The sequence below is a fragment of the Rhipicephalus microplus genome, chromosome 2 (genome assembly GCF_043290135.1).
Source record: "Rhipicephalus microplus isolate Deutch F79 chromosome 2, USDA_Rmic, whole genome shotgun sequence".
NCBI lineage: Eukaryota > Metazoa > Arthropoda > Arachnida > Ixodida > Ixodidae > Rhipicephalus > Rhipicephalus microplus.
In genome coordinates this window covers 74,521,427-74,542,852 of record NC_134701.1, presented here as the reverse complement: position 1 = coordinate 74,542,852, position 21,426 = coordinate 74,521,427, and the positions used below count along the sequence as shown (strand labels likewise).

The window sequence follows — 21,426 nt, the reverse complement described above, 5'->3', positions numbered from 1 at the left end:
TGAATCTTTATTCAGAGTCTTTTAGAAGGTGCCATTCTTCCACTGTTCATGGAAAAAAAGAAAATTTAAATGCATCTGTCCGTGCAAAATAAGGTGTTAGGGTTCCGGGGTAATGATGTCTCGTATGCCTTGTCGATATGGGTGTCAGGTACTGTGTAGGGTCTAGTGCTGTTTGTCTTTGAAGAAGTTGGGAAAGAAAATTAAGCCTCAATGTCTTCCGTCGTGACTCAAGGAGTTCAATGCCATTAGCTCTAATTAACTCAGAAGGTGAATCAGTGTGACGAAACTTAGAGTATATATACCTCACAGCTTTCCTTTGGATTCTTTCTAGTTTGTTGACGTTTTTCTGTGTGAACGGGTCCCATATTATGCATGCATATTCTAACTTTGGTTGGATTATTGAATGGTAGGCCAGAAGTTTGACATCAGGAGGAGCGTTTTTTAATTTGTGTCGTAAGAAAGACAGTTTACGGAAGGCGGAAGCGGAGATATTGTCAATATGTTGATTCCAAGATAAATTACTTGTGAGTGTTACTCCTAAATATTTGAACTCAGAAACTTGCTGTAGAGGTGACTCATTTAATGTATAAGTATACTGAAGTGGATTTTTCTTCCGGGTTATACGCATGCATACAATTTTATCTAAGTTCAAAGGCATCCCCCAGCGATTGCACCATTGAAAAACATTAAATAAACTGTGATTAAGGTCATGTTGATTTTCCGGGCAAGTAATTTCATTATACAAGACACAATCGTCTGCGAACAGACGAATTTGCACAGATGAACATACCACACTTACAATGTCATTTATATACAGCAGGAACAGTAGGGCTCCCAAGACACTCCCCTGCGGTACTCCAGAGACGACAGGAAGACAACCCAATCACTGATCCCCAATGTCTACGTACTGAATTCGGTTTTTAAATAATCAATGACCCAGAAAACTAAGATGCGAGGAAGATCAATATTGTTCAATTTTAGTATTAGTCTGTCATGAGGAACCCTATCAAACGCTTTACTAAAATCCAAGAATATCGCATCAGTTTGACCGTTCTTATCTAGAGTAGATGCAAAGGAATGAGATATAGTGAGCAGTTTAGTCACAGTTGAAAACCCTTTTCTGAAACCATGTTGAGAATCAGTTAAGACAGCATTTTTTTCAAAATATTCGGTGATATGATGCGCGATTACATGCTCGATTAATTTACAGCACGCTGATGTTAAAGATATTGGACGATAATTTTCAAAAAGCAAGCGGTTACCTTTTTTAAATACCGGTGCAACTCGGGCTGCCTTCCAGTCACTAGGGAGCTTTGAAGATATCAAAGATACACGAAATATAATCACGATATTTCGCTATCACTTCAGCATATCGGCAAAGAAAGGTGTTTGGAATATTATCAGGACCGCTTGATTTCTTAGTTTTCAGTTTTAAGAGCATGGAAAATACACCCAGGTACGAAACAAAGTCAGCCTCTGTCGTGTGAAACGATGGAACAAAAGATTGATATACACTTGGGCTAGTAAACACGCTATGGAAGTATATATTGAAATGCTCAGCTATGGTCTCTTTGTCCGTAACAATAGATTCATTTATTAACATTTCGGATACAGGCTTTTTTTTTATCCGTCAAGTGGTACCAAAATTTTTCAGGGTAATTTTTTATGAAGTTTGGGAGAGTTGTTTGGAAATAATAATCCTTAGAAGAACGCACAGCTTGTGCGAGGCTAGCCTGCAATGGTCCGATTTTAGTCAAATCCGCACGCTTCTTTTTTAGATGTTTAATTTTACGTTTCAAGTGAATAATACTACGCGTTATCCGCGCATACTATAGCCTGTCGTATACTGGTGTCTGCACATGTGTCAGAAGGAAAGGGTTTCATGACAATGATTTGGCATTCGTATCATGACAAGGCAGTCATGTTCAACATCAGATTGCCATATCTTATAGCAACTTTGGTCGCTACAGAGTTAGAGAGAAGATGAGGCGAACGTTCAGACGTAGGTGGCTGGATATATAGATAGATAAATAGATAGATAGATAGATAGATAGATAGATAGATAGATAGAATCACTAAGAATCTGTTTAGTTTCCTGAGAACTGCTCCACATGAAAAAAATGAGCAGTGAAACTTTGCCGTCGCCTTATACTTCAAATTGACAGGTAGCCATTTCTCTTCACAGCTAACGTATTAACCTCCTCTCCATCCACATTTTCCGCATCTGCAAAGATTCAGCAACTAACATTGTTCTAGCCAGAAGAACAAATTTTTTGTTAGTTCAAAGTCCGCGCTAATGTCATCACATTTTTGGTTTACCACCTTTGTCATTTCTTGCGCTGTACGCTCACTAAAAGTAACGTGCCCTTGCGCTGTCTCTAAAATCGGAGAAGTCGCAGGATTTCTGCAACTCTCATGGTTCTGCACAGTCTCACTGGTTGCGTCACCGTCGACGAAGCGACGATGGCGTTCGATTACACTGTAGTAGGACGCCATGGCGTAATATCATCATGACTTAATGAAGTCACAGTGCGGTTCTTTATGATAACTTTGCATGACATGGAGGCGATGTGACTTGAAATATGCCTACTGAGCACATTCTCAGTTGAGTATAGCATGGCTTCTGGCAAAGTTTATCACATCTTCTTCTTCACCGGTGTGATGCCGACGCGAGTCTCACGCAACACCGTCAACTCTCCGCCAATCTCGAAGATGCCGACAGTTGAGTATCTAATGATGGATTACCTAAGGGTTCAGACTGAACAACTGGAGCTTACTAGACACTGATTGCTCCTAGACGAAGCCAACCAGCTGCCTTGTGACAATGAAGGTTTATTTGATGATCGATATGTGGTGTTTAACTTTTCAAAACCACCAAATGATTAAGAAAAACGCTGTAGCAGACAGCTGCGGAAATTTCGACCACCTGGGGTTCTTTAACCTGCACACAAATCTGAGCACATGGGCCTACAACATTTCCGCCTCCATTGGAAACGCAACCGCCACAGCCGGGATACGATCCCGCCACCTGTGGGTCAGCAGCCGAGTTCCTTAGCCACTAGACCACCGCGGCGGGGCATGCGACAATGAAGGTTAAATGGCATATTGACCAAAGATGACATTAGAAAAGTGGACGGGCAGCCTACGTTTTCTTACACTGAAGTACGCAATCACTAAGATGATTCCTGAGCTTCGGCTAGCAATATCTTTGAACGCGCTTTAAACAATTTTCGAATCATCAACTGGTTTCAGTATCACCGTTTATTGGCTCACAAGTCTATTGTATAAAAATCAATCAATCAATCAATCAATCAATCAATCTATCTATCTATCTATCTATCTATCTATCTATCTATCTATCTATCTATCTATCTATCTATCTATCTATCTATCTATCTATCTATCTATCTATCTATCTATCTAACCATGTATGTCTAGGTGTCGGTTATCCTGTATCTAGGTTAATATGATATCGAAGCATGGCGGGCACAACAGGTGATGACAAGAAAGTTGTTATGTGTTTGTAACGCAGGCTACAAAAGCCTTTTTCTCAGTCGTATCTACATACCACCATCCTTATAGTACGGATACTTGCTTTGGATGGTGCAGTCTATATCACTCGATTACGGAAGCTACAGTTTTCACTCGACTGCATTTACTCTCCCCCGCCCCCAATTTCCGAAACCTTAATTTAGCCTTGTGATACGCTGCGTCATCAAATGGAAGCATTGATAGCTTCCTTCGCATCAGATGGCAATTGCGCCACCAGGGATCGGCTCACCTTCAAAGAAGAGAGTAGTGCCATGTAGTAACGACGTTATGCGTCCTCACACTATGGACCTCAACGTTGCTGCATAATGACGTCAGAAATTTTGAGGACCTGCGAGTCCATTATGTCAGCGCATTGATGCGCCGTTCTATGATGATGATTGTTTTGTGTCATACGTGTTGATGCTAACACCGATGCCAACTTATCAATTTTGAGGAAGCAGCTATGGCTTTCTGTTTATGGAGCTTACGTAGCAGAAAGTCGATTGATTTTATGATTGATTGACATGTAGGGTTTGACGTCCCGAAACCACGATATAATTATGAGAGACGCCATAGTAGAGAGCTCCTGAAATTTCGACCACCTGGGGTCCTTTAACGTGCACCCAAGTCTAAACACGAGGAATTAATTTCCTCCTCCTCGACTAGCTTCAACACTAGCTAAGGAGGGAAGATGTTTGAGGTTCGGAATCGGTCCCCTCAATGACTCGAGTGCACGGTGGCAGCGCGAAGGAAGAGCCGTAGTCCGGTGAAGAGACGCTTTATTGCAGCCTCAGGCGACTGCCCGAGTACAAGCCCAAACCTCCGCTCCCATTTCAAATTCAAACATCCTCTTTTCAACCCTCGGTTGAACAAAGAGTCTTTACAAACACCAATCACACGTTAGGACTCGCATCATTTCAACCAATCGCAGAAACACCTTCATAACAGGTACTACATTAGTTAAAACCACGTTATCAAATAAAACACGCAAAGAGATAGGTTCTGCGCGTGTGACACACTCTCCCATGCCAGGCCGTGCTGCCTCTGTCGGCCGACTTCCGTCGGCCGCCGTTCTCACGCTCGAGCTCCATCAGTTCTCTCATTAATTGTTGCTTCCTAGAAGCCTCCTTAAGAGCGGTGGGTACAAGGTTGGGCTCCGTGCGCTTACCAGGTGTGCATGCGACAGCGAGGTGCCCCGACATCCTAACAACAGCAGGGGAGATTATGGTCGTTTCCCTGTCGCCACTATGTCTCGGTTAGCCAAGTGGTCGCGTCCCCACGTCATTCTCAATAACACGTGTGCCTGCCAACAATGGCTTAAACTCAGATGGAGGCGCCTGACCTGCCTCTTGCTAGGCGCTGTTCCGAGTAAGCCTTCTCCTTCTAGTCCCGAACGGGGGCGACCTTGACTGCTCCGCTTGTGAACCGTGAGAACGAAAACGTCTCTTTTCTTTCCCGTGCTCGGGTCTTCCGCGTTCGCCTTCGCGGAACCGATCAGCTTCCTTGGTTGACGGGTCGGGAACTGGCTACGCGCTCTACATCAGCCGCATTAATTGCGCTGCACCCCACATGCTGGTAATTGGTGCGTCATACTAACTCCTTCCCCCTCAAGAGTGATACTGGATACTCGCTGTCCAGTAACGCGATACAAAAACAAACAAAAATCGCTCAAAATAAACTCACTCACGGTGCACACACATGCATGAACCGATTATTACTTCCATCTAACAGGAGAACTTTCGCGTCCTTCTGCGAAATAGACCCAGTGACACATATACATAATGCCTTCAAATAGTCCTCCGACAGAAAGCACTCTCGTAATGCACAACACTGAATAATGCACTTAGGATGAAGTCCACAGCACTAGTCAGTTCGCATTAGCTTGGCACTGGGCACACGCACCGTGGATAGTCTGGCGGCATATTGTCTTTTAAATTCACAGCACCACACGGTCATTGTCCCAAAACGGCAGACCCACTCCATGCGCCCTCCAGGCCCTGCATAACCCACTCAAAGAGAGCGACGGATCCAGCGGTATAGGCATACCTAAGTTTCAACGAATCGCACCAAGAAAAAAAATTATAACAAACTCACTTCGCAAACGCTACCTTATTTAATCTACAAAACTATTCCTACAAAACACATCTACTACACCTAAAAGCAGCTCTACCACTGAGAGGCAAGATCACACCTCAACAACAAAAACAACACAAAACATGCCTCGTACAAAAAACAAGACATTTTCACATTACACCGGAACTATTAGTCAGTTCGACCTACTTCAAAATCACGCATAGCACTTAAATGTGCGATGCAAACTCCTATACAGTCCTTCAATTGACAAAGACTACTTCAGTGGCTACATATCAACCACAGCAACCAAAAACAACAAAAACTCAACCATATAAAACAGACAAAACGTCACCTTGCCTCTAAACAGTTACATTCGCTGAATCCAATGATCTTTCAATACTCGAAAGAAGATCAGCAGCCTCGCTCAAAGCGTTCTAATTACGAAAAATTTTTTGTTCGCCTCTCATTCAACTGTGGACGCCTCCCGTTGCGACTGGTTTAGTCTATTACTGAAGAATGCGACTGATCGTTCCCATACCCCTGTCGTTTGGGAGAGGGAACCCCTCATTGCCCTTTCCGATGCGTTCGTAGCCATACAAAAAGCTTCGCTGGGTTGGTTGTCGTCACTCAAAAATCAACGCGAAAGCCTCTAACTCATCAATCGCTACCGGTGCCACTACGTTGCACGACAGCGTGTTCAACACTCTCGAACCACCGTTATCAACAAATACCTGACTTTCCACTTAAAACTTTTCGCCATGTCACCACCCGTCGCGGTAACACGCCATACCTAAACACTAAAAAAAGGAAACGAAGAACTTCTCCCTAAAATGACCTCTCGTCACGTAAGATAACTGTTTCATTTCTTAAGAAAAACAACGCCAAAAACCAAAATTACCTTCAACAAATCCGGCAGTTCAATTCACCAAAGAACTTACGGCTCCATTTTACACTTATGTCGGGCACGCGATGGTCCTAATCTGGGGACGGTAAATACGCAAGACGTAGAACCCCCTCGTTCCACCGCCGAAACCCAACGCCAGACGCTTTTTGGTAAAGTATGAGCTAACGCGCTTCCTCATCTTTCTAGACGACTTACCACCGGAAGAGTCGTTGTGTGTTAACACTTTGTCTCGGCACGACTTTGGTTTCACTGGATGGCATGGCTGCTTCCGGACTAACTGCTTTCTATCAGTTCTCTTGACGTGCGACCCATTTTTCACCTGATGCCGCACATCAGCCAGATGCTCATCGCGTTCCTCTTCCCTGTCGCGATGATTTCCACGAATTGGACCAAGCCACTTGCTGTCCACATTACATTCCGCAGCAGAATTGCAACTGTTCAACTGCGCCTGCTCTACAAGTGAAGCGGACTTAATCGTTTGCGGCTTCCTTGCTCGGCCGTTCTGTTTCTCCACTGTGTGCTGCACGGTGTTAGCACTAAGGCTACAACCTCGAGGCACATGCTCTGGCTCCCTCATCGGTGAATACTGCTTCGGTGTAATGCCCTGTCTTGAACAGCTGATCTCTCTCTTATTATCCTCATTTAATTCACGCAGTGGCTTTTGCTGGTGATGGCGAAGGCACTCATAATCCGCGGGACTGAGCAATACCGACACGCTCGTATTCAACTGGTCGGTCACTGCGCATCGCAATTTTACAGGCTGAGCAGCGCTTCCCGACGAGGTTTGGAGAGCCAGAGGTACGTACCGCAGACGTGCAGTAACACAATGACCGAAAGCGTCTGTTAGCCTTATTGTGCCCCTACTCTGGTCGAAAACTTCAGCGGACACTTCATTCTCTCGTACCACTGTAACGGCAGGGTGTCGCAACGATGTATCTGTGCTCTCAAATGACCGCTCATTCTGGGCAGCTACGCAAGAAACTTCTGCTTTATTAGCAGCTGTGTCACGTGAGAGCTCGCAATTTCTTTGGAAGTGACCCTGCCGTCCTCATCTAAAACACACTCTTAAACTACGGCGGAAATTAGCACTAGCCGATAGTTTGATTGATTGATATGTGGGGTTTAACGTCCCAAAACCACTATATGAATATGAGAGACGCCGTAGTGGAGGGCTCCGGAAATTTCGACCACCTGGGGTTCTTTAACGTGCACTCAAATCTGAGCACATGGGCCTACAACATTTCCGCCTCCATCGGAAATGCAGCCGCCGCAGCCGGGATTCGAACCCGCGCCCTGCGGGTCAGCAGCCGAGTACCTTAGCCACTAGACCACCGGGACGGGGCACTAGCCGATAGTTTGGCTGGCGACCTATATTCAGAATTTCCTGGCCCGTCGTTGCGGTAGCGACCCTGCCTGCTGCGGCCGAGGCTTTCTTCTAAATTGGTGGCTACTTCCGCAATATTCCTGGGCCTCAACCAGCCCTTGACTTCCTGCTGAAGCACGAGTGAGCGGAGATCACTTGGCATAACTGCTTGAGTCTATCAGTGATAAGTAACTCCCTAAGATCTTCAAACGACTCCACCTCTCTACTTTTCAAGTAGTGCGTGAACATAGTCTGCAGGCGCGCCTTCACTTGGCTCCAAGACTCTCCTGCTTCTCTTTTGATATCTACAAACATACGGCGGTACTCGCTCGGAGTCATACGCAGCTCCCTTAGCATTCTTATCTTACATCTGCGTACGGCATTACCCCAGCTTCAGCCTCATTGGTGATGAACGTGTGCATCTTGTCACTTAAAAATGGCAACAGAAGCGTGCCCTGAATTTCCTCAGGTATGCCCAATGCCGCAAAGAGAGTGTCCACATGTTTGAACCAATCGGGAATCGTAGGCTCATTAGTAAGCACAGGCGCTAAGACAGCTTTCAGCTCTTTCGCGTACCGTGCAATATAGAAGGCTGGTTCCGGTTTTCCGGCTCCTCTGACAAGGTACGCGATGACTTCACTTTCTTTAGCTCAAGCTTGAGCTTTAACACTGCTATCGCAAGCTGCAACTCGCGGGTGCGATCCGGTTCATTCACACTGTCACCTTCCATGACATCTCGCTCTGAATCCGCCATCTCCCAAAGTGTGTCTGAGCGCAAGTGCATTCAGTTCAAAAATATTGGGGGCCCCGAGAGTGCACAAAGCCGGCCTCACCTTGCAGTGATGCGTCGCCCAATGCACTTGACAGTTGGAACTGCGTCCATGTCATCACCAACGCTATGTACGATGACCACTTCCAATGCAGCAAGTCTCCGCCCGGTCACCCCTGTCGTTAACTCAGTCTGTCACATCAACTGTCCCTGCTGCTCTGCTCCTGAAGCAGCACCCTGTAGTGCCTCTTCGGTAAGTCCGTCGCTCAACGACGACCTTTGGCTCTGCTCTCGTTCACTGACGCGCAGCCAAACTCCAGGCTCCAATGTTGACCGGCAGGCTCGTACCCAATGCGAATGCTGCTCGCAGCGCAACAGCAGGTCCCGAAGCCGTGAGCGTATTCTCAGCTTCCCGGACTTCAGCGCCTTCCTCGCTGCGGGCTCTCCACTCCACGTCGACTGCGCCAGTTAATTTCCTTTTCCTCGACTAGCTTCAACACTAGCTAAGGAGGGAAGATGTTTGAGATTCGGAATGGGTCCCCTCGATGACTCGAGTGCACGGTGGCAGCGCGAAGGAAGAGCCGTAGTCCGGTGAAGAGAGACGCTTTATTGCAGCCTCAGGCGACTGCCCGAGTCCAAGCCCGAACTTCCGCTCTCATTTCAAGTTCAAACATCCTCTTTTCAACCCTCGGTTGAAGAAAGAGTCTTTACAAACACCAATCACATGTTGAGACTCGCAGCATCTCAACCAATCGCAGAAACACCTTAATAACAGGTACTATATTAGTTATAACCACGTTACCAAATAAAACACGCAAAGAGATAGGTTCTGCGCGTGTGACACTCTCTCCCATGCCAGGCCGTGCTGCCTCCATCGGCCGACTTCCGTCAGCAGCCGTTCTCACGCTCGATCCCCGTCAGTTCTCTCATTAATTGTTGCTTCCTAGAAGCCTCCTTAAGAGCGGTGAGTACACGGTTGGGCTCCGTGCGCTTACCAGGTGTGCATGCGAAAGCGAGGCGCCCCGACATCCTAACAACAGCGGGGGAGATTATGGTCGTTTCCCTGCCGCCACTATGTCTCGGTCAGCCAAATGGTCGCGTCCCCGCGTCGTCCTCAAGGACACGCGTGCCTGCCAACATTGGCTTAAACTCAGACGGTGGCGCCTGACCTGCCTCTTGCTAGACGCTTTTCCGAGTAAGCCCTCTCCTTCTAGTCCCGAACGGGGGCGACCTTGACTGCTCCGCTTGTGAACCGTGAGAACGAAAACGTCTCTTTTCTTTCCCGCGCTCGGGTCTTCCGCGTTCGCCTTCGCGGAACCGATCAGCTTCCTTGGTTGACGGGTCGGGAACTGGCTACGCGCTCTACATCAGCCGCATTAATTGCGCTGCACCCCACATGCTGGTAATTGGTGCGTCATACTAACTCATGGGCCTACAGAATTTTCACCACCGCAACGGGTAAAGTACAAAATCTGTCACCGGATTCGGTAGCGTTATTTGTGCATAAAAAAGTTTCTCGAAAGCTCAGAAAAGAAGGGATGCTTTCTGAATTCTTAGCAGCTAAAGTCAAATGTTCTACCAGAGTGCCATATCAGGGTTTGAAGCAGCTTCTGAAAAAGACCATAGAGTGGCATCCGTCAAGGCTGCACCAATTGAGCTATCATTGGAGAAACCAGCTTTCGTTGCGATGTAATAAATAGTACAGGCGTGCGCGTAAGATTTAGCACGTGAAAGTCAAATGTTGCTTCACCCTAGAAAGTAGGTCAATAACCGTTATTTAAAACATGCACGTAATTGCACCCAGCACTTTTTTCTTACGTCTCTGCTATGTTGTAAATTCCATCGTTAATTTGAACACCCGTGAACGCTGCAAGCTCCAGTGTTGTCGAAGTTTCTGGTGCAGCCCTCAATATAAACAAATTGGACTATTTTTGCCGAAGACCAGCACAGCGATTGTAACTTCCGCAAACAACAGGCGTACCACGAGGTAGTGTTTTGTGGCCACTGGTGTGTTTACTTTGAGTAAATTACATTGTAAACACAGATTACTAGGAACTAAATTGAGGCACTTCGCGTATGATTAGGTGACCTTTCGTCAACTTGCTTGTTCTAATGATAACCGGAACCTGATCTGAAGTCTTAATAACATATAAATGTGGTGTAACTACAATAGTATTGCACTAACCGCACAAAAGTTTTTTGTCCTTGGGTAACTCATAATAACACACCTCTTCATTTTACTTTTAAATTCGGCTCATCACTCCAACATGTAAACAGCTTCAAGTACTTCGGCATAACAATAACTCATGACTTCTCCTAGAACTAACACATAGGCAACGTTTCTTCTGCTAAATTTCGCAAGTTTTCTTCTCTAAAGCAAGATCTTAAAGATTACCCTTCTAACATTAAAGTGCTTAGCTACTTTACGTACATAAGACCAAAACAAGAATAATCTTGTGTTATATGAGTCCCCTTTACTAAAAGTTAGAATGAAATATGACAGCATATTCACGGGGTGAATGATGGAGAGTGGAGTGAAGGTGGGTCCGCACGCAGTTGCCGCGCTGTTTAGGCCTCCTGTTCTCGTACGCCGTATCTTGTGGGCGCAGCCGCGCAGCTTCACGGCACGCTTCTGCCTCGCGCGCTCACACATCGGGGTTCTGTCTTCGAGCAGAACACACCGGCGCCCTGCGCGCACGCCACTCTGCAGCCTTATCCATCCATCGACCTTCTGAACGCGCGCACGTGCCAAAACGGCTTTTATTTTTTGCTACACCACGCCCCCGAGCCTACGGTGCCGTCGACGAACACGCAATTGTCAACGTCTTCATGTGACGTCATTCCTATTTTCTCGAGCGCTCGCACATCAGGGTTCTGTTTTGGAGCGCGAGCCGCCACCGCCTAGTGCGTATCATACTTTTTATCGACAAACCGTGAATCATCCACTGGCCGGGTCTGTCTGTTTGTTGTCTGTCTGTCTGTCTGTCTGTCTGTCTGTCTGTGTCTGTCTGTCTGTCTGTCTGTCTGTCTGTCTGTCTGACGCACGGACTGATAGAGGCGCGGGTGGACGAACGGATGAACAGATGAGCACAAGCACGGATGGACAAACGCAGGGACGGACGCGGGGATTGTCGGACGCGCGGATGAATGCACGAGAGGACGGAGGGATGTATGGTCACATAGACGGATACCCAGATGAATGGCGGACGAACATACAAATGAACGGACGGACGGACACTTGGACGAACGCAGGAACGAACGTACGGACGGATGGATGCATGGGCGAACGCAGGGGAGCACCCAGGGACAAACGGACGCATGGATGAACGCACGGACGCATGGACGGATGCATGTATGGACCGACGCACAAATAAATGGGCGGACGCACGGATGGACGGTTCGACGCACAGATTGACGGAAGCAAGAATGAATGGTCGGCCAGAAGACGGATGGAGTGATGAATGCTTCGCCCCACTAATCATCACTCACCCATTGATATGCGGTGATTTTTAATATTTATCATACTGCAAGTAACGTCCTCCAGAATCGCACCATTTGATTTTTCAGCGTATATGCGTTTTGTTATATGTACAAGTTTCGCCCTCTACGGCTGGTTCAAGAACTAATGAGACATGGCTACATGGGATTACGACGAAACGCTTGATCCACGCCTTAAGGTGTTTCATTCCTAAAAAAAACATGAAAGAAAGAACGGCTGTTAGGTTCGATTACTATAAGTTTACAACGGCGGATTCAGTGATGGATCAATACTCCTAATAAGATTGGAACACAAGTTGAAACACGATAAAGAGCGAACTGTCTAACCGAAGACTGCTAAGAAGATTGAAACACCACAAGATGAAACAAGATGAAAAACAAACCACCTTCACTTTCTCTACCTTCCCGTTAATCTTAAGTTAGTTGTTTACCCACGTGCACATTTATGTCGTCTGTTCATTAGCATACACGTCATCGTCACGCCCATTTTCAAGCTCCGTATTTCGCTAAAACCAACCCGTTTCTGTTTTGATCTTTTTCAGGTACTGTATCAGAGAGAAAATGTCTCATTGATCTCAGCGAATTTTCTGCATCTTAGAGATAAGGTGCGATGCAGGATGGCCTGAGCTTCTCGGGCAGACGAGTTTGCTGCGAGCTCGCCCTTCAGCGGCTAAAGCACAAAAACAGTGCGGAGTGCGTGATAGCAGCCTTGATAAAAAATGTCGTCAAAACACGATATTTTTGCGTCTGGAGAGAGGGAATAAAACGTTTATTTGGTGTTCTGCGCAAGAAAATTGGTGAGTGGTATTCTGGAGGCGCTGCGTTAGAGTGCCTCTAACGTGCAGTGGAGGCGAGCGAGTGCGTCTTCACGCCACACAGGAGCGCTATCTGGCAGTAATCGTAGAAAACGAAGCCCGCGGCGTGCGTGCCCGTCTCCGAGGTGATAAGGTGTAGAATGATAAGTAACGAGTAGGTGCCACGACTGTGTCCTCTTAGGAAAGCGTTGAAAACACTTGCGTTTTCGTGCAAGCGCTGCATGGTCAGCGCAGCGTGATAAACGCTACGGTTCTTAAAATTACTTATGTATGCCTTTTCTAGTAAATACACGTACATAATACGACGGATTGTTATGGTGTCTCAGACATGCACAATAATTGATTTTTAATTGACACTCACACAAGTATGAACGCTGAACCTTGAGCAATATTGGTGGGCGCTGTGATTTGGATCGGTGGTTTGGAATATTGTTTGGTGATTTTGGTGCCATTCAGGGTACCGATAAGGGCGGACAAACACAAAAATGTACCGACAGACAGACCAAAATTTTTGCGTTGAAGGTCCCCAAGATATTGTCTTTAAAATGACTACAGGAATGCACGTGGCGTTTGAAATCCATGTGGGACATTTGCGGTAGTTATCAAGGAAACACCACCTGCGAACACGTCAGCGCTGCCACTGCAGTCAACATTTTAACAGTGCAGCGACGACAGCGTGATTCTCACGCTATCTCTTTGCCAACTCAACACGCGCCTCCCACCGGCGTGTTCGGGAGTGTATGGGTTTTTTTGGACGGGTCTTGTTTTGTTGGGCCTGAAGCATGGAAATTTTGACATCGAAGACAGCAACAATGCACAGGCAGCACTCTCGAGCTGCTCGTTTCGTTTCTATCAAATATTGCAGATAAATAAAAAGACAGGTGGTCACTAGGGGCGCTCGCGTCTTAGTGACAATTGATTGACTGATTTGTGTGATTTAGCGTCCCAAAACCACCATATGATTATGAGAGACGCCGTAGTGGAGGGCTCCAGAAATTTTGACCACCTGGGGTTCTTTAACGTGCACCCAAATCTGAGCACACGGGCCTACGACATTTGCGCCTTCATCGGAAATGCAGCCGCCGAAGCCAGGATCGTCATAGTGACAACGCAACTGTGATTGGATACACCATGAGCGTGGTGAAATTGAATGCGAGACATCGTAGCCGTGTTGTAATATAACTTTCACTTCTGCGTGCGTGTGTGCATAGACTGCGCGATAAAGCTTAGATTAGACACATTTAGTTGGGCGTACGTAACGAGCCTACGTACGTGGCACAATACGTTGCGTACGCTTCATGCGCAGCGCTCAACGATACCTTTAGTTCACCGTATTGACCGTACCGAGATACGTTTGGTTCGACTAGACGTATGTTCTTTGAAATAAAACAGCTTTCGGGTGCTCTTTTTAGTGCCCTCGTGCGGTAGCAGCGCAACATCATCCCTCAAAGTAAAATATATTTGGTTTGGGCCGGCTTTGTTGCTTTCTGCGTTCTGTTTTGATATCTGGTTCCTATATCAATTGAGATATCGGCGAGAGCGTCACACCACGTACGCTTCGCCTCGTCACGTTTACTACAGTGTCTAGAAATATACTGCCTAGTGTGCTGAGTGCGCGCATGCCGTACGAGAGAGGGTGGCCGCGCATGTGATGAGATGACTGCACTCAGATGGCACAAGCAGCGCTGCGTGTCGTGAAGGTGCACAAATGCGCGAAATTCCTCTCGTCCTGTTACTGTCGGAGCCTCGCCACGTTTAAAATTAGTGTGTGACAGCTGCCATCTGATTTATAGTGAAGTTCGAAGGTGCCACATGTGCACTGCAACACCCTGAGACGTTAAAAGCTAAGGGGCAATGCAAAGAAAGGACGTGTATTGCGCCGCTGTGTCAAAGAAGTTATCGGTCGAACAAGGAAAAGGTGTCTCGTTCTCTGCACTAACGGATCCAGCACGGTTTCCTGAATGAAAAAGTAGGATCAAGAAGGCAGACAGAAGGCTGAATCCGAAGGCTGTCGTGTGAGAAAAGCATTCTGAGAGGGTCTCAACCGAACTATCTTTTCGGATTAGGGTGAACGGTGTCGGGAATAAAATCTCCGTTTAGGCAAAATTTTAAATATTATAATTTACCTAAAAAATCGAAAATACCTTTTCGAATTTCATTCACACAGTTTTTCTCCCATGTCAATGTCGGACTCCCTTTCCAACAACGTTTTTAGTATCATATGCGGCGAGTGTCAGAATATTCATTGGCATGTTATCATTCTATGTTTTCTCTCGAATCCTATTGGAATGCAGGCTACGAGGTAAAGGTTTTAGGTTCTTCTGTGATAATTCTTGCTCTCAAGAACAAAGCACATTTTTAAAAAATAACTCTGGTGGTTATACTGTCAATGGTTTTTAAAATAATTCCTTTGCGTACTGCAAACATTTTTGAGCATCTATCTATCTATCTATCTATCTATCTATCTATCTATCTATCTATCTATCTATCTATCTATCTATCTATCTATCTATCTATCTATCTATCTATCTATCTATCTATCTATCTATCTATCTATCTATCTATCTATCTATCTATCTATCTATCTATCTATCTATCTGTTCGTCCGTCCGTCCGTCCATGCTGGCTCCAGTGTTGACTATCTAATTTCTGGCATATATTTAGCGCCACTTGATAATGTTGCACCTAATTAAAAAACTTACAACAGAGGCACCCTGCATAGCAATAATTCCCAAGTTACGTAGGATCTCCGTCTTTACTTTTGCGGGCAGTAGCGGATGGCGAAACGTATGCCACGAATGATCTTCATTTGGTATTGCAAAGCGCCAGTACTGTGAAAGCAATCGAGTAGTTTTTATACAATAAAGAATTATGTAAAAACACTCCGAATATGCAGAAAAATAATAGTTGGCCTCGCGTGGCTCGGCCTCCTGGAGGCTCCGCAGCGCTTGCGGAGCGCAAAGATTGAACGCAAATGCACTCACTCGCACAGCAGCGCACCATACGGGCGCTGCCGGCAGTCATCAGCTGCGGGGCCATCTCATAGCCCGCGCTCAGAACACTAGCCAATATATTTCTAGACACTGTACGTTCACGCACGCCGCGTTTCTTCTCGGGTGTACGCGTGCATCTCTGGAATCGATGCGTTAAGTACTGCACACACGCAGTTCTCTGCCATAGTAGTGCTGCGTACGTGGGCTTGTTACGTACGTAGTTGGGCGTACGTAACAAGCCTACGTACGTGGCATGAAATTTTGCGTACGCGGCATGCGAAGCGCTCAACGACACATTTAGTTCACCTTATTGACCGTACCGAGATACGTTTGGTTCAACTAGACTTATGTGAATAGAAATAAAACAGCGTTTTGGTGCTTTTTAGCACACTTGTGCGCTAGCGGCCGTCATAACGGCCACTAGAATCTAAACCCAGACGAATCATTTGGGATTTATGGTTTACGTCAGTTTGTTCCGAATGCCTAAACGAATCGCTGGTTTGTACTTCCGATAGCAGCGCAACATCGTTTCTCAAAGTAAAATGTACTCGATTTGGGCCGGCTTTGTTGCTCTCTGCATTCGACGCAATCGCTGCCATTTTGCTATCTGGTTCCTAGCGTCACGCCGCGTAAGCTCCGCCTCGTCACGTTTATGCACGCCGCGTTTTTTTCCCCTGCATACGCACGCATCCAAGGAATAGATACGTTACGTACTGCGCATGCACACTTCTCTACCTTAGCCACGCTGCGTACGTAGGCTCCTTGCGTACGCCCAAATAAAGTGCCTAGTGCCTATTAATCCTTCTGCTCGAAGTAAATACTGGTCCTCGTCAAGAGCAAACGTGGTGGGCGTACCCGATCTTCGCCGTGGGCGTCTGTCAATCAAACTAATTGATGCGGGAACTCGATACAAACTAGTTGATCGTGAAGAAGCCCGAGTTCAACCGGTGACTGTGATGATACCGGCGTGACTGCCCGGCGTTTGATGCAGGGAACGCTATGCGGCAGCTTTTTTTTTTGCATTTAAAATAATTTGGTGGGCCTACACTATTTGTGCAAGACTGGAGCCATAGAGGAGCTTGAGATAACCTTGCTTCTTGCAGATTTTTAAGTTGGTCGTCTACTCATATGTGTGTGCTAAACTTCGAAGTGAAGACCGCATCAGCTCTCTCTTAATTATATGGTACTAATTGGCTGATACCTAACGACCAATAAACTGAGCTATCTAGTCTTCATTTATAAAGCTTCAATTAAAAAGCAATTATCTCGGGCGTAATTAGCAAGGCAAGGATCAGTATGAAGCTCATTAACGTAACCCTCATCAGCAGGATACTAATTGTCATCATATTAGTGAGTGCTAGCTAGCATGGTTTTACTTAGCATACTCATGATTAACGCAGCAATAATTATCGTTGTTTAGCTAGTTCATCAACTAGCATACTTTAGTTAGCGTGGTTCAAGCTGTACGTGGCCTCATTAGAGAGTTTTAGTACTGCGGAATAGTGCTACGTACGCATCACGCAAGCGCCTTGCGTTACGTGGCGTCGTTTGCCACTTATGGGCTTTTAGTACGCCGTAGTACCCGCGTACGTAGCGAGCATGAAGCAAGTTGCGCCATCTGATAGATCAAAACAGAAGCACGTGTTGTTGACAGCCAATGTGAGCCAATCCAAGTGTTATAGCCAGATTATGGCCATATTTTAAGCCACAGAGCCGGTCGGTGCTTGCCTTCGATGCCGCCATTTTGCAAAACGAAGTCTCGTGCTGTCGCGAACTTGTTCGAGAGTGGCGCGATCACCTCATACGTACGCACGCACGCATCTAATGCGTGCGTACGTAGTGGCTGCGTACGTAACGCGATACGTGCGCGTTGCGTTCTGCGCATGCCCACTACGCAGAACGTGGCGTCCTTACGTACGCAACGCCGCCACGTACGCAGTACTAAAACTCTCTATTATCACGGTCTTCTTAAGATGTTGTGTAATGCCATTGACCTTACCATGACATCACGTAATTAAATCTGTCATAGCATCTCAATCTTTAACTAGCCAAGTATGGAGTAAATTATGAAGAGCGGAGCGAAGCTTCGGAGAGCTTTATTGGTAAACCGCTAATTGTCTGTCTGTCTGTCTGTCTGTCTGTCTGTCTGTCTGTCTGTCTGTCTGTCTGTCTGATGGCTTGCCTGCCTGTGTGTCAGATCTGTCCCGCCATACATCCGTCCGAACCGGCTGAGCGAGTCATCGAACTAAGTGGTAACTATCACAATTTAGGATGGACAGACCCATGGCTTTAGAAGCTTCGCCTTAATAGCTAATTACCCGGCCGCACGTGCTCGGGTGCTAACAGGCGATGACAGCAAAGACGATGCATGCCGGCCGAGCAGCTTGCTAGAATGTACATGCTGACCCCAGAATGGACAGGCCTCAGGTTTAGCTGCGGTCACGATGTTGTAAGACGCTAGACCAGTGCTGATCTCAGATTCCAATGGGCTGATTATTCTAAAACAGACTTGGTTCAGGTGCTAAAAGCATAAAAATAAATGTAAAAACCCCATGCATCCAAAAAATATGATCACGAAAAGTTCTGACGCTTTTATTTCATGGGTACACTTCTACACTCGGTGGAACGACAAACAAAAGAAAGTAGATGCCTCTGGTTTGAAAACACCTCCAACCTTAGTGGACCGTCCTTGACGCAATGAGTGGTTCCATCGTAACCAATGAAGCGCAGGGATTTGAGAGTGAATTTGACTTTTTCGTACTCTTGGCTCGTTCACAGGGGGGTGTCACCAGAGCTCGGGAAGATCCCGAGTTTCGCAAAACTCGACCGACACTGCGTAGCGCCTCTAGAATACGCTTTGTTAACTTGTGTTGCTTCCATTTTATGCAACGTTTTCATGTCTGTTTTATAGGTATTTTAGGACGTGTTCTGGTTCCATTGCTCGTGATATAAATTATAGTTATAGCATGTGCTTTTGCTTATACCCTGCTTCTTGTACCTGTCCTGCTTAGACCAGTTTTTTGTCAGCAAAACTCAATAGATATAAAAAAAAACCATGGTAAAAAAAAAAGAAAAGAGTTACTATATACAGAACGCGTTGTTTCACGTGAATTAAATTATCGCAAAATGCCAGAAGAACAGCCAAAATGTTTTTTCAGTAATGTTGCTCACACTAGCATTCTTCTTGACGTTCACTTAGTGCGTTGGATACCAGTCCCCTTTAGGAATCGAACGTGCATAGCCTAGCACAGAATAGTGCGATCATGATGCGACACTCATTCATACGAGCATATACCAAACAGCCCTGTAGACACACTTCTGCGGTTGTCGTACATTCATATCGTGGTTCTCAGACAGCCTAGGAGTCATGGGAGTGTGTTCTTGACGCATGAGCATCTGATAACACATCGTCTATGTCTCTTCGACGGCACTTCATGATTCGCATTACTGTGTTTTTTTTTGTTCACCACAGAGAGAGCATGGGGGGTTATGTGGCTACCTTCATGCTCGCGACGATCGTGGTTCTCATGGTCACCATGGCTCTCTTGGTCATCGTCTTCCTGGCTTCGAGTGAGTTTACACTACGCTCCTATCATTAGATGTGTCCATTATACCTGAACAAGATTTGTCAACTGGAAGATATATTTAACGCAGTTAGGGTATGTTAGGCTGACACCTACGGTATGATCTTGAAGAACGCACTAATGGCACACTCCGCGTTGCTTTTGACTAAATGTGCTTTTAACTCCATGGGTGTTCGTTGCATTTAGTGAAGATTGAAACTTAGCCGCCGTGGATTTGGAGTCTACAAAATTTTAAAACTCTGTTCTCAACTTTGATTGGTGTTTCGAACTTTTATTTGGAATGTATAAGCTTCTGAATGCGGAATGTCAAATTTACCAAATAGCAGCTAAATTACGATGTACATCAATACGCTTGGAGGTATTTTTTGATTCGTGCAGATTATGCATCGCTGATTTCTGTAATTAAGCTGAAATTTGATCATTCATCTCGAGGGGAGATTTTGACGATTGTAACGTTCAAACTAGGAGTCATATAATAGAAGGGTGATCGCAAATGTTTATTTACAATACCACAATCATATTGCCTGCCACGTTTCTTAATTTCCTCCTTCAGAAGCACTCTGTTGTCACTCACAAAAACTGTTAGCATCACACGTAGCATTCCAGGCTGCAATGTTGGGCATGTTTAGCGATTGGTTCAGACTGTTCTGTGAAGATTACGAGAATAACGCAGATAGTCAAACTTATTCGGGAGGTTACGCGAGCACCAGCAATACCTATGAAAGGTTCAATCACACATGTGCAAGCGGCACTTTCCGCCTTCAATCAGATTAACGATTGCTAACGACATTTATCGCCGCTATTCGCACCACTTGCATTGACGTTTCATTTCCAACGCACAAGTTCTCTGGAGAAGACGTTCTTCTTGGACCGCTAAACTTCCACCTTCTTCGCTGGAGCGATATGTGACAATACTTTAAAGGCACACAAAAGAGCAAAACAAGTTTTGGCGTCTCGCAGAGTGAAATTTCACAGTCCCGAAAACGGCACTCTTACTACGACACGGAACTTAGTAAGCGAAAAAACCTGCGAAAAAAATGCGGCTGGTGACGCCTTCTTGAGATTCTAGCACCAAACACCGTGACATAAAAACTTTCGAAGGCCTCTGCTGGCTACTATGCTGTTTGCAATCGATAAAAAGGACGTACTATATAATGTGTGGGTGCCCTAGACATAGCATAAGAAGTAGTCAGAAAAAATAATTGAGCATTTACATCATGCTTGTTGTCTTCGAAATCGTTGAGCACATGAGAAGTAAGGAAAAATGGGGATTATGTTACTGAAACTCAACAAACCGCATGCCACACAGGCTGCAGAACGCCAAACAGTGAACAGAGCATCAGGCTTTCTTCTTAGTGTCCTAGAGCCCATATATCAACTTTTGCCGCCAGAATGGACGCATCTGATGAAGACACTGGTGCTGATTTAACACACGTGACGTAATGAACTCAGTTTCATTGCATTCCTTACATGGCGGGTGGAGATAGTGACGCAAAACTAAAAATGATACTTCAATCTAGATTTTTTTCCATAAAAAATGAACCTATGAAAGTAAAACATATGGCATTACAGTTCTCAAAGTGCAGTTTGTCAATCTAAATCAAGTCATTCTTTCTCTTCGGCGTCCCTTTATAACTACCATTGACATTCATTTCGGACACTGCGTGATGCAACACTCTCAAAGCGATCACCTGCTTGGCATGTCTCGCGAACACAAACATCACTGTCTAGGCCATGATAGAGGAGTGGCACGTATTTTCATGCAACGTGTGGACACATTTCATGCTCTTGAGTAGTGGCGGTGGTCATCGCGACGGAATGACAAACACACACGAGCGCAGACACTCACACCACTTAGTTTTTGACTGGTAGTCAATACTTCTCGTGATCTGTGCG

At 45.8% G+C, this 21,426-nt stretch overlaps 1 protein-coding gene across 1 annotated transcript in view; it reads left to right on the top strand.

Moving 5' to 3' along the window:
* LOC142785001 (uncharacterized) overlaps positions 1–21,426 on the top strand; it is a 109,205-nt gene that overhangs the window by 16,995 nt on the left and 70,784 nt on the right. Inside the window, exon 4 of the mRNA XM_075883422.1 lies at positions 19,419–19,516. Within this exon, the coding sequence (XP_075739537.1) occupies positions 19,419–19,516 (98 nt within the window). The remainder of the gene's footprint in view (positions 1–19,418; positions 19,517–21,426) is intronic.